The 17,746-nt window shown below is 29.3% G+C and overlaps 1 protein-coding gene across 1 annotated transcript in view; it reads right to left on the reverse strand.

The window, feature by feature from the left end:
- Positions 1–17,746, reverse strand: part of LOC132949984 (PR domain zinc finger protein 10-like) — a 54,580-nt gene that overhangs the window by 13,136 nt on the left and 23,698 nt on the right. Inside the window, 1 exon segment of the mRNA XM_061021144.1 lies at positions 5,711–5,896. Coding sequence (XP_060877127.1) covers positions 5,711–5,896 — 186 coding nt within the window.

The following is a 17,746-nucleotide window of genomic DNA, read 5'->3' on the forward strand; positions in this document are numbered from 1 at the left end:
CACGTCTGTTATCATTTAGTCAAGAATTAATATTATCTATATCTGTGAATATGATAAAATGATTGCCTTAGCACAGAACATAGAGTAAGTTACTCTATGACACAGAGCTACAGAATAGTTTTTATCATAACTGGCTAATCTTTCCACTCCATTTTAATAACTAAATACCATCTAAAAAAATTTAGCCACTGATAAACGTCATCGTCATAGAAGTACTTGCATATACAATAAACATAGTAGGCAGGTACATATTATGACATGTGATATTATACAATAATAAATAAATAGGCCGATGTGTATAAGTCAGACACGAACTACGACTTTTATTGGTACATAAATATAAGTACCCATGTATATTATTCGATTTCTATAATTTATAAACATTTATCGAAATTATACGTCTTATAATGCTATGTAGCTAACGCCGTGTTTTCACATTGTATCGTCATTGAAAGCATTTCCAAATTGTTAACACCCATCGTACATTTATTTTTTACCGTCATATTATGATAATAAATCAATACATTTCTATCTCTATTTTTAATTTATCAACGTACTTTACTCCAGACAACAGAATATACAGAGGGAATTTATTTCCCGATATTGTGAGCACAGCGTACTTTCTCCATTAAAATGTATATACAAACAACAAATTTCATTGGAATCGTGAAACATGCTTAAAAGAAACCGTTTTCATTACTTTGGTTGATACTCAATGAACAATGTTTATAGTACGTGAACAAAGAGTATAGAGATGTTGAATACAGAGCAGACGTCTTAAAAACACCAATAAAAAGGCAATACGCCTAACCTGTCCGATCGAAACCAAGAGATCCAGAATCATATACCTACTATGAATAAATATTATACCAATCGATTCATAATAAACCAATAAGGTGCACTATAACCAAATGTAGATGCACACGCACAAGAAAACTATTTTCATAATTTCTGTTTTAAACAAATCTTGGTATTGTTTCCACAGCATTAAACAAAACAAATAGTCATGTTAAGTAGTGGATGGTTTAAAACTTAAGATAAATAATTAGTGGTTGTAGCAAAATCCACATTTTTTTTTATAAAATTTTGGAAAGTTGACTATAACTCCAGTACAGGTATATAAATTTGTTGAAATAACTGTTCGTTAGTTTTAATTAATGACATTAAAATTATTATAAGTTGCCCGAGTCAGTATTGAGACGACGCAAAAAAACTAAAGGTTCTATAAAACTCGCTAAGAAATGTAGAGGTAACTTAAACATTTAAAAAATAAACTTTTAATTACTTCAAAACTATAAGGTCTATAACTTGCACGAATTAATTTGTATTACATGGAAAGAGGGGATACAAGCTATGGTACTGCATCATGATGGTACAGATCTAAGAAAATTTAAACTCACACGTTTGTAAAGCCAACAAAAAAATTAGAAATTATGAACTAATTTCACCTATACTTCACACGCATTCGATTGAGCGACTGTAACGTACAAAGCACTGTTTCCAATCGGCGATCACAATAAAACGGTAAAAACTGGTTTTTTAGTTACCATTTTAATCACGATGCGAATTATACGTTTGACCATAATAATCTGTATTAATAATAGTATAAAATTATACATCCTGCCCTAATATAAACTCACATAACTTAACCTAAATTAAATATATAACATAAATATTTAATACTATACATTTTACTGTAATAGATATAGTGTTCGTATAGTTTGTAATTAAATGTTAAGTTTTTAAAAATTATACGTATGCATGTCAAGAGCTGCATGCATAATATGTATTTTATAGGTATAATTATTACAGGAAATAGCCCTTCGCGATGCAGAGGAGATGTTCAGGATCTTCTACAAGATAGTGGAAGAGATCCTACCCCTCAAGAGGAAGAGGAGAGGGCTCGTCAGGCGACTGAAGCTGCAGGCGAGTGACCAATCAAGCACGTAAAGTGAGAGCGGTGGGAAGTCTAGGACGGCTGGCTTAGGCCGGCTCGAGAAGAGGACCCACCGAACGAGATGTCTAGGATAGCTGGCTTAAGCCGGTCCGTAAATACTTCAAACACTGTTTTGCTGCAAAATTCACTATGTGAGGGATTGCCCGGACTATTCCCATTTGGCCTAGCCATTGTAAAGACTCGTAGCATAGGAATATATACCAGCGATAGCAGCGGAAGCTATGTTATGGTCCATGCGAGCCGAAACCAACTGTTATACACATGTATATGCTTACTTATTTAAATAAACGATGCTGCATGGGGGCCAAGGAATGTGAAAGCGTACGGCTTCCATGCAGTGATGAAACCACAAAAAAAAGGTATAATTATTACAATTATTTTATTAACGCCAATATGAAAATACTAAAATAGTGAAATCAATTTATTAAATATATAATTATTGGAACGCAATTTAAAATCAAGACAATTTTGGTCCAAGGAAACGTGATTTACTGGTTAAACTACTATATATCATACATAATACTTAGTATATTATATATTTATATGTATAATAAACCGAACCTATTTGAACCCACTAATTTGTGCCTCCGACACGAGTACACGACGGTTCAAAAGGAATGTGTTGCATTAACGCTTTTAGCCGGACAGACTACCTCGTGTGCGAGGACACGGTAGTCAGTCCCTGTGTAAGTGGCAAGGCGTACAAAACATGCAAGCCTTCAGAACATTTAATTAAAATATGTAATTAGCTCAAGTTAAACCAATAAAGAATTAATCATGATTCTATTAAAATCCGTCTCGTCGTATTTGTTAAAGAGTATGTTTTTCCAATAGTCCGTAAAAAACTGTAATTATAAATGTTGATTAGAGTTTGACCACGATCTCATATTTGATTTTTAATTCTGATAATGAAGCGAGGAAGCTATTGGTTATAGATGTGCAAACGTATTAAAAGTTCGAGTTCGATACGACCATTGTGATGGACTTGGCGTGCATTTAGATCTACCACTTTTGGTATAGCAATTACCGAGAAATTATATGGTTTAAATTTATTTTATGCACTTATTTTAAGTTGTAAATTTACTCAAACACACTATATAATGTACTTATCGCAAATGCATATTTTTTTATTGGATCGAAATTGTACATATATAATATATAGGGAGTAAAAATTATGAAAATTATATGGTTAGTAAATAATTTAAGAAATATACTAATGTCAGGAAATTCCCAAAAATAAAATTTTTAAAAAAGTTATTATACGTTCAAAATTAATTTACTCAAAAAAATATTTATATTTTAAAATTTTTTTAAAAATAAACTACTTGACTTAGATAAATGTTTTAACATCAAAATTGTTCTTATAATCAGATTTACAAATTGACTATTTTGAATATTTCTAAAAAAAATGTTAATCAAATTTAAAATTTTTATTTTCAGGATTAAAAAAGAAATATAATTGTTTTAATGTCATACGTTTAACGCAAGTTATTTAATACATTATATAAATAAAAAAATTTTAAAATTTATTTGAACAAAAGTTATTTCATCTGTCAGGTATTCATGTTACATCCTCTATAATATATATTATCTATTTTATTACATTTAAGTATATTGCATTTGTCCTACTACAACTTTTTTTTTACCCACACATGACAGTGAAGGAGTGGTGTTAATAAAAAAAGAAATCTAAAGTAGATTTCAACCAAACAAGATATATTGAGTACCTAACTAGCGTATGGATAGTTATCACGATCGCCGTTTTCATCAAGTACCATAATAATCAAATAAAAATAAGAAAAAAATCGATTGAAATCGACATTTTAAAAGAAACATTTTAGAAATTTCATAAAAACACAAATTTAATGATTTTTTTTCACAACTGTTTGATATTGGTTTTTCTTCTAAATTACATAACATTTGAGTAATATCGATTTCTTAAAATGATGTATTTTTTATGCGATGTGATTTTTTTTTTAATTTTGTTAATTTTAATTATCAGTGTTAGAAACGTGTTGCCCGAATTTGTTGTATTTGTCTAATTTACGTAGAATATGGTAAATTTAAATTCAATATTGAGTAGGTCACTATTTATAGTCATTATTAAGACGTGTTAGATTTTAATTAAATGCCAAATCAAAAACAATTATGACCGGAGATCATGTATCAGCCTCAATAATTGTAATAGGATATTTTATAATATTTTTATACATAACTATTACCCAGAAAATTTCTTTTTGTATACAAAAATCGGTTGATCTAATTTTCACAAAAACATATTCTATATAATATATATTATTATACCAATGATATACCTATGATTTTAGGTGTTTTGCTGGTTCTTGTATAGCTTTTCTGAGTTCTATTACTAAATAATACTATCGTTATTTATTTTCAACCTCAGTTTACCCGAATGATACCAGTATACCACTATCGGGTCTTATAATTTATTATGATATTGCATGAATATCTGTTTGTATTATACATCAAGTTATAGCTATACGTATTACCTACCGCAGTCGCAAGTGTATTTACGATAAAATACGTAATGCCAATTGTAACGTTTATTATATATTCATTGCATTTTTAGATGGGCTTTAATATCTTTTTTAAGGCTTTAAGCTCGGACCATTTTTCCTACGCATGACTTAGCTAATACACAAACAACAATTATTATTCACCCGCATGTAAACCCTGTCATCAATATCGAGCATCTTTCGAGTCCACAACTTACAGGTACGGAGTACGCACTCAATAATATTTTTCAATCGCAACCCCGCTTTATCATCCCCTTGTTGAATATTATCTCGATTGATGTAGGTACGTACCCTGAATAAAATCATTGCACACGTGAATGATATACATAAAAGAAGAAAAAATCCTATTTATAACGAATTGAAAATATCGCATTTTTCAAAGGTATCTATACAAATAATAAAATTTTTCATTAAACCTTAATATGCATTTCAATATTTGTTGTGGAGCGACTAAAATTAAACATTTTGCCTACCTACCTTAAAAAAAAATATGAAATTAAACCGATATTATATTATGTTGCATTGTTCAATGACAATACTACTAGATGGCCGAGATACACTGAACTAAACAGAAAAAATGAAGTTATTCTCAATCGACTCAGAATCGGTCACACGAAACTCACACACGGACATCTTATGGCAAAGACAGATCCACCCTTATGCCTAACATGCAATACAAACTACTCCATCAAGCATATCATCATCCACTGCCTAAACTTCAACGAAGCCAGAAAAGATCTCAACATCCCAGACAACATGTACGAAGCAATTGGTCCATTTTCAAACTTTCATAGCATAATTTTATTTTTAAAAAAAATTGAATTGTACAATAACATATAATATTTAATGTAGAAATTAACACCTGTAAGCTAATAACCTATGTAGTTGATGCTTAACCAAAAAAAAAAAAAAAAAAATACTACTAGACATCAACTTGCATTTATTAATATTCAACTAAATTTCAGTATACACGATACACCTAAATGCATTCGTAACATCATAATATTATTCAACGTATAGTCTTATGTAATTAAATCGGAATGAATTAAATTGTTAAAATTAAAATATAATTGTATTTACATTGGTAAATTAACTGTTGTAAGTATTATAAGTATTAAGACCCGTAGGCCGATAGAAAGTAAAGACTATAATTAATTACTATTAGGTATCGTCAATAATTATAATTATCGATCGATTATAATAATAGTTTACTAACCTGCAGGCAATACTTGTAGGCCTCGTTTATGTGCATAAAATGTGCTGTATCCAACGAGTAACTCTTCTCGTTGGTAAATGGCTCTTGTAGTTGTAAAATAAAGATAATCTCCGATTTGGTCAACAATCATGTTCTGTTCTTGTTTTGTTTTTGCTGGTCGCACAAAACACATCCAATTGGATTTATCTAAATTAAAAACACAAGAATACCAAGATGCAATTAAAACGGAATTGACTTAACTTTCAATTGTTTTGATTAATACAGTATACGCATTTTATAATTGTGTGCTGAAAGCTGAATGCTTACAACGAGCCACATTTTACTTTTCAGGTCAACATGACTTTAAAGTAAATATTAAAATATATATTTTTCAATTTAAAATACTCGTATATATCTACAAACACCTAAATTGTAGGTCCTAAAACATGAAACTGATTGACTGACATTCACAGATCAAACAACAGGGTCTATAGGATCTTAACATTTTACCCAGTGTTTTATTTTCCAGAGGCAATCACAAAATAGAGATTTTTTGAAATTCAACAGCAGAGATGTTGATAAAAGATGTTAAAGTTCGCATTTTTGTCACAGGTTGGCTCCGGAAATACTTATCAAATCGTTAAGTGACAATCCTTCAATTTATCAAGCACAATACCGGGGCTGTTTTAAAAATACCAACGAATCAATACGTAGTGATACATTTAATGCGTAAGACACTGAATATTTCAGAAAACTCTGATGGTTTTAAAAATATTTCTTTTACATAACTCTAAGTCGTTACAAAACAACATATTTGGAAAAAATTATATTTTTTACCATTTTTTATCATTATTAATTTTTAAGTTATTTACTCTTTTGAATGCCAGGGACATTTTTTATTTATTTTTCCGAAACAGAACATTATTTACAAAAATTAATGTATTGAAGTACCTACTCAAAAATCATTTTATTTTGGAATATAAGAATTAAAAATACTTGTCATTAAAAAAAGTAAAAAATAGTTGTTTTAGAAAATGTATGTTTTTGGTAACTTAAAATTACATAAAAGAAACATTTTCAAAAACATCAATAATCAGCTAGTGTCTTACGTATAATGGATATCCCGGTATAATATATTTAAAATAAAAACGGATACGTATTATCTTGTATTATATTATTGAGTATTGACTACGTCATTTTTATTTCATTCGATTAAGAAACTGTAATTGATTAAATCATTATTATTTTTTTAGCGTTGAGGATTAAACGCTTTTTTTACGCATGGTAATACCGAGTTAAGTACTATATTTTCACTTTTGCCGTAAATCATCAACATTAACACTGATATATTGTAGAAACACTATTATAATAACAATAGAATAATGACATTCCGATTATGAACTGATATCAATTTTATTTTGACTGTTTTTTTTCGCCTCAATGACCATTTACTTGCATATATAAGGTAGTAAATAAAATATGTAATAAAATATGTTTGTGTTTCGTAAATAAAATACATATAATATACGTGACCCGAAAGTAAAAGCGAATGTATACATAGGTAGTCAAAAACTGGAGCAAGTAGAGTAAATGGTATACCTAGGAAGCAAAATCACATCTGATGGCAAGAGTGCCCGCGAGATAAAACAACGCATAGCATTAGCAAAAACTGCCTTTAGTAAAAAACATAAGTTGCTCACTTCAAAAAAGTTACATCTCAATGTCAAGAAGAGACTTATACAAACATATGTATGGAGTGTTGCAACATATGGAAGTGAAACTTGGGTAATAAATGATATCGAAAAGAAAAAACTAGATTAAAACTTGAAAATAATTTATTTAAGTTTATACTAGACAAATAAATGTAGCTCCTAATTGAATCTTTTGTGTTAATTAAAAAATATATGATACTAAGCATAAAAAAATAGATCTGTAAACTCCAATACCGGATACGATTTTGTATCATGTTTTTAGTCGGGACACAAACATATAATTATATGGGTGATTTTTAAAAATCCAATGATGTTTTAAAAAAAATATCGATTAATATTATGCCAAACACCTGGATACTGGTTCAATTTTAAACACTGATATTCAACAAATAGTGTGGATTAGTAGTCATAACGAATACATTAAATAAAAACAAGCTACAAGCTTTAAAACCGCCTCGTCTAGATAGTATCCAAAATATTTCCAAATCGTGTTTATCCTCTCGTCCATACCAGCTATCCTACTAATATACTCCCTAACCACCACGCCACCCCCTACACAAGCTTTCATATCCAGCTCTTTAAATACTTAATGGAAATCTATAATACAACTAATAAAATATTTACATAAATTGTTTCTAAAGAATAATTATCGCAGATGTTTGAGAAAAATGAACACGACAACTTAATTTTTTTTTATTTCCAATATAAGTGAACCAATAAATACTGTAAATTATAATAATTACAGCTCTATAAAATACATTAATTATTCTTTAAAATAATATTTAAAAAAAAAAATTAAATCAGTTATTAACGGGAACAACACCCTGTACGCGTATAGAATCACCTATTCAGAATTAAAAGAAACTTAATATATTAAAACTAATCTAAATTTGTTGATAGAATATAAACACTAAAAAAATATTTAGCCGAGAATAATAAAACCCGTTAGGGTGATAAAAAAGAAACAACGGTAATCGATAGAGTTATACTTTTTAACTCACACTCTCTCTCACACACACACACATAGAACATGGACTTGTACTAATATAAATGGTGTGTATATTATAATGATAAATCCACGTAAAAACTTGTTCCGGTTAGGTCAGATCTTACCGAAACAACTATAATAATTTATACACAGTATCCACTATCTGCGATTATACACTACTATTTTCTTTTCATAACATAACTTGGGCGGCAAGGTGGACTATTTAATTATTCAATACCTAGTAGCGGTGTCATATTATCGTGGAATCGTTCTTTTACTTTATTTTTCACTTTCATCCACCGAAGACACGCACTGTGATAAATTAACAATGTTATAATTATACGGTTCCAGTTCAGTTCACCAACAAGAAGGTAAATTATAACAGCCGGGCTTACGGCTTCAACAATCGTAAAAAAAAAACGAGGATAAAAAATATTATTTCAAGCAATTCGATCACAATTAAACCAAGAGTTATAAACAATTAGTAGGTATACGTTGATCCGCTGGTACAGTTATTAATTAATATTAGCGACGCAAGCGATCCGAATAATTATTGAAAAATATGTTCAAATTCTTATTTATAGAATTCTTAAGTATACTTGAAGACCATATTTTCAAATTCTCGAGATATTTTGAATTTTCTAGTATTTGAGAAGTGTACTGTGTGGCGATATCAATTTCTATTTTTCAAATAAGACCCCCTTCATTTGTACTGTAAAGTATTTAGTGGATGATTTTGTTTAACATTTTGATGTACTAGCTAATCCAAAATTCAGACGAATAGTTTTTCAGTTATTAAAATGTTTATACCATGAATCATGTTCATAATTGGTTTTACAAAAATATAAATATATAAATAATGTACTATGGATTTTAAACGGATCACCCGGTACCAATTATATCATAAATCATAGTGTTATGTTGAACGACGCTTGCGGAGGCAAGAACGATCCCTTTCACATTTTACGTAGGTAGGTATTACGGATGATAATATTCAAACAGCGATTTTTAGTTATTATTATAATTACATTTTTTTTTTCGGTCGATTGATACTTGACCGTAATAAATTTGATCTACACTAATGTCGCAGCCATGCGCATTAGTGTATTATTTATGCACAGCAAATTTGACACACCAACCTATCCAAATAACTGTGTTTTTGATTCCAACAATCAAAATAATTTTTACGGCGATACGCGAAATACTTCAATAAAGTAAATGCGTCGCTGCGCGGTTTACACGTCGTACAAGGCAGAAGCATAATGCAGACAACACGTGTAATGCAATTTTTTGGTAAATTAAATGTATTCTATACATATACCTATGTTTCCTTATATTTTTCGTATTAATATGTATTCCCTAGCTTATTTTAAACTATTTTTAAAACTTGTATATTAATTAAAAATCGTATATTATATATTTTTTATTATACTACCTCTAGTACCTATAGTTTCTATTTTTCACAATAATTGAATAAATATTTTCATAAATTTTTAAAATCATGACTTACTCAAGTTAATGAAATTGAAAGAAAGAGAAAATGCACAAGTAATACAATTATATTAGATTTCTCGTAGCAAAACACCATTTTCAAATTAACGAGTTTGACTGTTCGTACAAGCGCATGTAAGCAGGTAGTACGCTTTCCTCCTTTAAAAGCAAAGACGTTTCAATGTATACATTTGTCTCGAGGCTATATTGTGTATACATTTCCATATTAATTAGATTACCAAAATGAATTTGTCTTTAACGTTTAATTATAATACAACAAATTGTATGTTTACTTTTAACAAGAGGAAATCATTTTAAATAACATTATATATTTTAATTTCTATGCACTTTATGTATCAAAAAATGCCAAGTATTTAGTGTTTGACATCGATAAAACTATACAAGTATACACGCAAGTGAAAGTTATGAGACAGTTGTGTCAACCATGCTAACCAGTAGGAATAGGTAATGTTTTATTTTACTTCACTGAACTTGACCGCTAAGAGAAAGTGTCACTATATACCACCTACATATGGTGTTTTTTTTCTAAAATATAGTTAGACTATTACGGAAACTAAAACTAGAAAAATATTTGTTACTTTTAATTTATCTTATCAATTATCATATTATACCATATTCAATATATTTCTAAAAAAACAAAATCGACTTTCGATTTCCAAATTGAGACCAATCTGTGATTGTTAGTATAGTTTCGAAAAACAACAATAACTTCCAAATATACGTAGATAGTTCACCAGCCGCCTCCGAACTATTGAATATCGATATTATTTTAACCGAATGTCCTAAAAAAAACGTCTGCAATAAAATACCCCAATAACAAAATGTGAACAAATAATTTGACAGATAGCCTGGATAATAAATATTATTATTTATATATATTAATATTATTATTATGAAAAAAAAAATATTTGTCTTAGATGGATATAGGTACGATGGAAGATCCACTAAAAAAATAATAACATGACATCCATAAAATTAAAAAATCAAATTATATCTGTTCATACAAGAATTAAACAACCTATTAGTAAAAGAAGCGTTTTCAAATAATTTTTGTCATTTTAGAACACCTGCTGGTCCATCCTGTACGGTTATAATAAGTTCGTAAACTTGTAGTTTTTATTCAATTTTATATTTTTGTTTTATGCAATTTTAAAAACATTTAGAAAATCTTTTACGACGTTACTCTTGTCATGTTGAAAGTATTATGATAAAATCTCAACAATTTTGACTAAATTATAGGTACTAAGTAGTTAATTAAATGTTAAAATATACAATTATCAGTGTTTAATATACGACTGAAGATATTAAAACCTAACTTGTATAATAATAATATGCGATGTGTATCCAAACGTGTCTGCCACTATCAACGGTCAATGAGGGGGTGGGGTGGTAGGCCCATTGCCCCTCCACCACCATGGCTACGCCTCTATTACTTTCCATTTAGTACCTACCTAAAGTAAGTGCCACTACAATACAATTCTACGAATCGGAATCCAATTAACATTTGTTAATTGATTTTCATCCACTTGCACCTACACATTAATACGGGGAATTGATTTTACCCTTGAACTGCCAACCCGTTTCATTACTTCCACCTGAATACCACATTTTATTACGTCATATAGGCTATATTATACTTACTTAACATTTCAATAAATCTAAAGTAATAAATAATTATAGTTCTTAAGTCATCGATGAACCGCGGTCAGCGTATATTATGCACGCAAGTCTACAGCAATCGTAATAATCGCGCGAATACGATTATAATTTTTAAAAAAAAATACTACATACTCTAAAAGGAAAAAGTAATTTAATAGGTAACAGAACTATGAAGACGCATCTGCTGTTAATGCGGGTTTGAATAATCCGTATTCAGAGTCACCTAAACCCTCAAAACTTAATAATTTACTTAAAAGTATAAGATAGTGCAAAGAACCTACTATATTGCTATCGTCATTTTAGTTGCTCGATAAGTCCGCCAAATTAATAGCAGTCCAGAAAAAATATTATTCGGGCAAATATGTATAGTTTACCGAACTACCGAACTACTAAATACCTATAAAAAAACACGGGCTTCATTCACATCGCAACTTACTAATATTTAAAACAAACAAATTGTACCAAAAAATGTGTCTCTTAATTGAACGATGACTTCTATCAAAAACCACAAGAAAATATTAATATTATTCATGACATTTTAACATTGGCGTTCCAATAGACTCTAAAAACAAATTTTTCAAATTTTTCAAAATTTCAAATAACAAATAAAATATCTAAAAACAAATTAATATTATGAAGATAAAAGTAATATATAAAAATATAAAATCCCAATTTAAATGACAGCGTAATGACGAAATAGATATTCAGTAATTATTAAACTTTTTAATAGGATGCAAAACTTATGGTCAGGTAGTACCTTGATGGCTAGATACACACATCTTAATTTTAAACTTAAAGTACATTCATAGGTTCATTTAATGAATTTAATATTTAATGCTGGTTATACACAAGTACCGATAAATAAATGTCAAATGAACCGCATCAACAAAAATACAAAAAATTACGATTAGGTACATGGAAATACATTTTAAACTAAGAAATATATTTTTCCAAAATCTTTGCTTTCAGAAATAAATAATAATTTTATAGGATGCGTAGGCGTTTTTAAATTCAACGACAACCATAATTTTAATCAGTAAAAATTAAGGTCCGCATTTGCATACCCTGCGACAACGCAAATTACGCGCCCATGATTGCTGACATACTTATAGTATATTTTATAAGTATAACTAGTATATAACTGAGTTGTACTAGGTATAACTAACGAATTATATTTAAAACGCTATAATATTCTGATGTTACAGGCCGACAAAGCCGTACATGTTAAAAGTAGTTCATGTTTTTTAATGTCGGTCGGATAGGCATCATATTAACACCAAAATACTTTTAAAACCACTACCAACCAAAAAACGTCTCAACAGTTCAAAATAGATATAGTCAATAAACTGACTGAACGTGTTTTTACTGAAGCTACATATTTTTCCCAGATAACCACTCTCTCCATACACGCGTACGCGGACATACACACTCCGTTGATTGATAAAACGACGGTTTACCGTGCCAAACATTTTTTTTGTAAATATATTTTAAACAATATATCTTCCATATAATATTTCTACTAATTATAATAGTAATATAATATGTAACTAATGGCAACCTATTGAATAAACGATTAAAAAATGCATGTATAAGCTACCTATAGCCTATAGAGGTCGAAAAATAAGCTATAAACACCCTCAAAGTCTTAACGAATCTATTGATATAACTTTTATTGAAAACAAGTACATAACTAACAATTGTAACAATTAAGTCAATTTGATTTCATTAACTTCGGATAAAGCAAAATTCATTTTTAGCTGTAAACACGACTTTACCAGTGAAGAAATGAAAAATTATAAAATATAGTGCTACATAGTATATTGGTGTATCTTGGATTTAGTGTACCTCAGTTTACTGGAAAATCAGCATCAGTGTATACCTCGCTGTGTGAACTAATTCACGACCGAGATGGACATTTCGCCTGGAGCTGATTGGATACAGCAATTGGTATAAATCGAACATGATTAAAACTACTTTTTAAACTGTTTTGATATTTCTAAGAACAATTTGAAATTTTCACAAAATCGGCAAAGTAGTTTTTGAGAATACAAGCAATAAACATACATTCAACTCTCATAATTGGTTTAAGCCGTTTAAGGTATAATTTATTTATTCGAGGCCATAAAAGGACGATTTGATGCGTTTTGCTTATCAGTCCGATAAATTTATAAACAAAAATATTTTTGAATCTCAAAATCCTTGTGAGAGCACCTCTTTGAAATGCGAATTTTGGAAAATCATTACATGGTGGTACGAAGGTACTATGAAAATGTTAATAGTCTCCAGCTATCATAGTTTAGGCTCTATACGCGTTGTTCAGTCAGTCAAAAAAACACTTTCTGTTTTTGCCGAATTTTCCAATTATTCGGGCAACTTTTCCAATTTTTTTCCCGTTAAACCCTTGTTTAAAGTATTATGAACATTTAAAAAAAAATTGCCAAATTGGTCTAGCCGTTCTCAAGTGATGCGATTACCAAATAACAGCATTTTATTTTTAGATATATACATTAAAACCGGACTTAACGGCCTCATGTGTATATATAACAGGCACTTCCCTCAACGGACCAAAAGATAGGTATTCTAGATTATTCAACCTGTATATAACGGACCCTTTTTATTACACACATGGATGGTAATATTTCTCCCCGATACTTGCATAACGAACGACAATCTTAGTTTTAACTCAAATATAGTTGCATCCATGCGTAAATATTAAGTCACCGAATCACCAGTCGCAACAACGAGGCACACGATTAAACGTCAAAGCACGAATTACGACCGATAACGATAAAGCTAATTTCGTATATTTATAATTATGTACGACGAATGTACAATTATGTGTGCACCTATATAATATGTAATATGAATTACCTAATATTTACTTTTAGTTTTTTTCCATAACAATACAATATTTTCGTTAAATAGTTACACAATATGCGAGTTTGACTAAAAAAACATAACAGACAGTCAGACACCTGTCTATAACGGGTACTTTTGATGGTCTCATAAGCGTTCGTCATAATATACAGGTTTCAGTGTGTATAATGTGTATGATATATTATATAGGTTAGGCATCGTTAAAGTATGAAATCCGTTATTTTATAATTTAATGAACTGATTTAGTTAAAGTATTTACATTAAAATTATATTTATATACCATTAATATATAGACATTTTATAAAATAATACTAGTACGATCCCCGACTTAAAATAGTTAAAGTAAACATCATTAACTATAGTTTTAGAAGAAAAGTATAAAACTATTATTTTTAAATTAAAATGCTTATTAATTACATCCAGGAATAATATATGAAAGTATAAACAATATAAAATAAACCAACAATCATTATTTTATGTATACATAATTATCTAATTTGTTTATAATATTTTAAAATTTATGTTTATTAACTGCATAAATAATAAACGCGGAATAATAGAATACCTACTTTTTACTATTTTGTATTACAATATTGACTTTAGTGACATTTTTTATCACAATACCTATAACATTGCTTAAGAGGCTCGGTGCCAGTTTTTAAAATTGTCCTCAATTCTATACAATTTGAAAATTAAATTTTATATTTTAGTTGCCACCTCAATCATTCTACTTTTCCACTAATCTACTGCCTGATACCTGTTTAGTGGAGGTTTATAGGTGTATTATATTGGAAAAATGACTTCATGGGAATAATTCTCAAGTCTTGTAGAATTGTAGGATTTTGATAACTATTTTTTATCTAAAAGAAGGAGACTTTCTACAGGCCGTATCAAACTCGAATTTTTTGTTTTATTAAAAATAATGCTATAATATAATTTGTAAAAAAAATGCTGAAAATTGTATTATTTTTAAAGACATATTAAAAAGTTTCAGATTAAAATATTGAAAAACGGAGCTCGATGAGGCCTGTAGAATATTACCCTTTGTTAGTTAAAATTTTTTTTTTCAAATTTGGTTGATTCGATAGAACAGGATCATTATTCCCGTAGAGCGCATTTTTGTGTACAAAATTACATTGGCACCGTTTACCTTTAATACAAAAGACGTGAAAAAAGGAGAATTATATACAACAATACGAGTTGTATTTTTGAAATTATTTTTGATTTAAAGCAATTTTGTCAAAATTAAGAAAATTTACTAATTATTTTATGTTTAAAATTCGTTAAATTTAAACATATTACAATTCTACAATAATTTCATGTGTTTATGCTAATATGAAAATCGGCCACACGTCACTTACTCACTAATACCTTATGAGGAGGGAAGAACCTAGGGGGTATAGTAAGGTACACCGACGCCAATTTGTTCGGTACACTAAAGTCGAAATATATCTAAACATTAAACAGTGCTGTATTTTATATTTATTCATTTTTCGCAGGCGAAGTCGGGTTATACAGCTAGTACATAATACATATTATATAATTACAACAACGATTATAACAATATCCATTACACTTTTTGAGAACTTTGATCTTCATGTTGTGTATAAGAAAACGAATATTTAAACAGGAATGAATAATTTGAGCATTTTGTTTCTAAGAATAATCATTTCCGTAGGATGGTATTTGCTTTTTGTTGAAACAAATTACCCGAGGATTTATCTTTGACCGAGAATGGATAATAGGTATGATACTTTTACATTTAATAAGAAGCAATTATTTAAAAACATTGAACAGTAGAAACCGAGAACGCTTCACAACAGTGCAATAATTAAACATGTATTTTTCAGTAAAACAATTAAGCATAACATCTTAAAGGATAACTGCCGTGGTTAGCATAGGGACAGCATGAGGTAACTGAACCATAACAAGACAATATTACATACGATATAAATATAAATCAAAATTAAATATTGTAATAAATGGTTAGTTGTAACGATAGTTCTATATTATATCGTAGTTCCATAACACTGATAAAATATATAAATGAAACCATCTGCAGTGAATAATACAATAAATATATGTATATTATGCAATATGCGCGCGTGCAATATTCAATAATTATAGAAAATTACTTATTAGATTGAGAGTGCAAAGAGAAAATTGTGTAAAGAAGCCCCGCCCAGTAATAGCAAATAATTATATAGGCAATTAGAACTACTTCACGGACCTTTTGAATAACCACGAAATTTAAATAACTTACATTAGGTATATTACCTTTCGTATTTCTCAAATTTAGAACAATATTTTAACATTAATTAATGTTAAAACAATCTGAATAAATTATAATTCTCTTTTTTTTAAATTTAACGATGTAAGAAGAGTATAGACATGGGAATGATTAAACCAATAATATTATGATAATTTCAAATTGGGCCACTGGAACGCGGCTCTCAGACATCGTTAAGATTGTGGTAGTCGCGATAACGCAGGTAGTTTTGGATGGAAGTCGCGATAATTGCTGTAGTTTAGTATAAGAAGAATGTACCAATAGATATAAATAATTCATAACATTCAAAAAACGTTTAAAATGTTTTAAGCAAGCTACAAGTAATACAAACATGGTGAATTGGTGTATATATTTTCTGGCCAAATTATTTCAAAAACAAACATTTTATTTATAACCTCGAGCCGGCTAGACAAAAAAAAACATTGAACACACGTCATTATATAGAACCAAAACAACCAACCATTAATCAGAATCTAAAATATGTACATTACACGCTACCCACCACTAGCTAACTGGTCACGACTACTTGAAGAAATCGAATTCGATTTAAATGTTTTTTGAAAGAAGGACTACTACGGTGGGATTTAATATGCCGAAAAGTGAAAATTATCAAAATTAAATACTGATAATTAAATTACTATTGGTTACTTAAATCGATCAGTTAAGACCATCAGCCGAGTAACTGACGTCCATTGGTACGAGCCTGTCACTGCTGCGGACAGAACGTGGTACTGTACCAGAGATTTGGAATCTGGTTCATTAAACTGGTATACTGGCTACTCAGTCACGAGTTTTTACAATAAGGTCTAAAATAACATAACGAAGCAATACTGAAACATTTTTTGAAAACACACACGCGCATTCACATAGAAAATATTTAAAAAGGTAATGTCTGCTACGTAGTAAATAAAATCAAAATATAATAAACGCGGAGATCAAAGAAAAACAGTTATCTCGTCTTCGACAATAATATAAAATTAAAGTAATAAACAAAACTACTGACATCGTAAAATCATTTG

The sequence above is a fragment of the Metopolophium dirhodum genome, chromosome 8 (genome assembly GCF_019925205.1).
Source record: "Metopolophium dirhodum isolate CAU chromosome 8, ASM1992520v1, whole genome shotgun sequence".
Lineage (NCBI taxonomy): Eukaryota > Metazoa > Arthropoda > Insecta > Hemiptera > Aphididae > Metopolophium > Metopolophium dirhodum.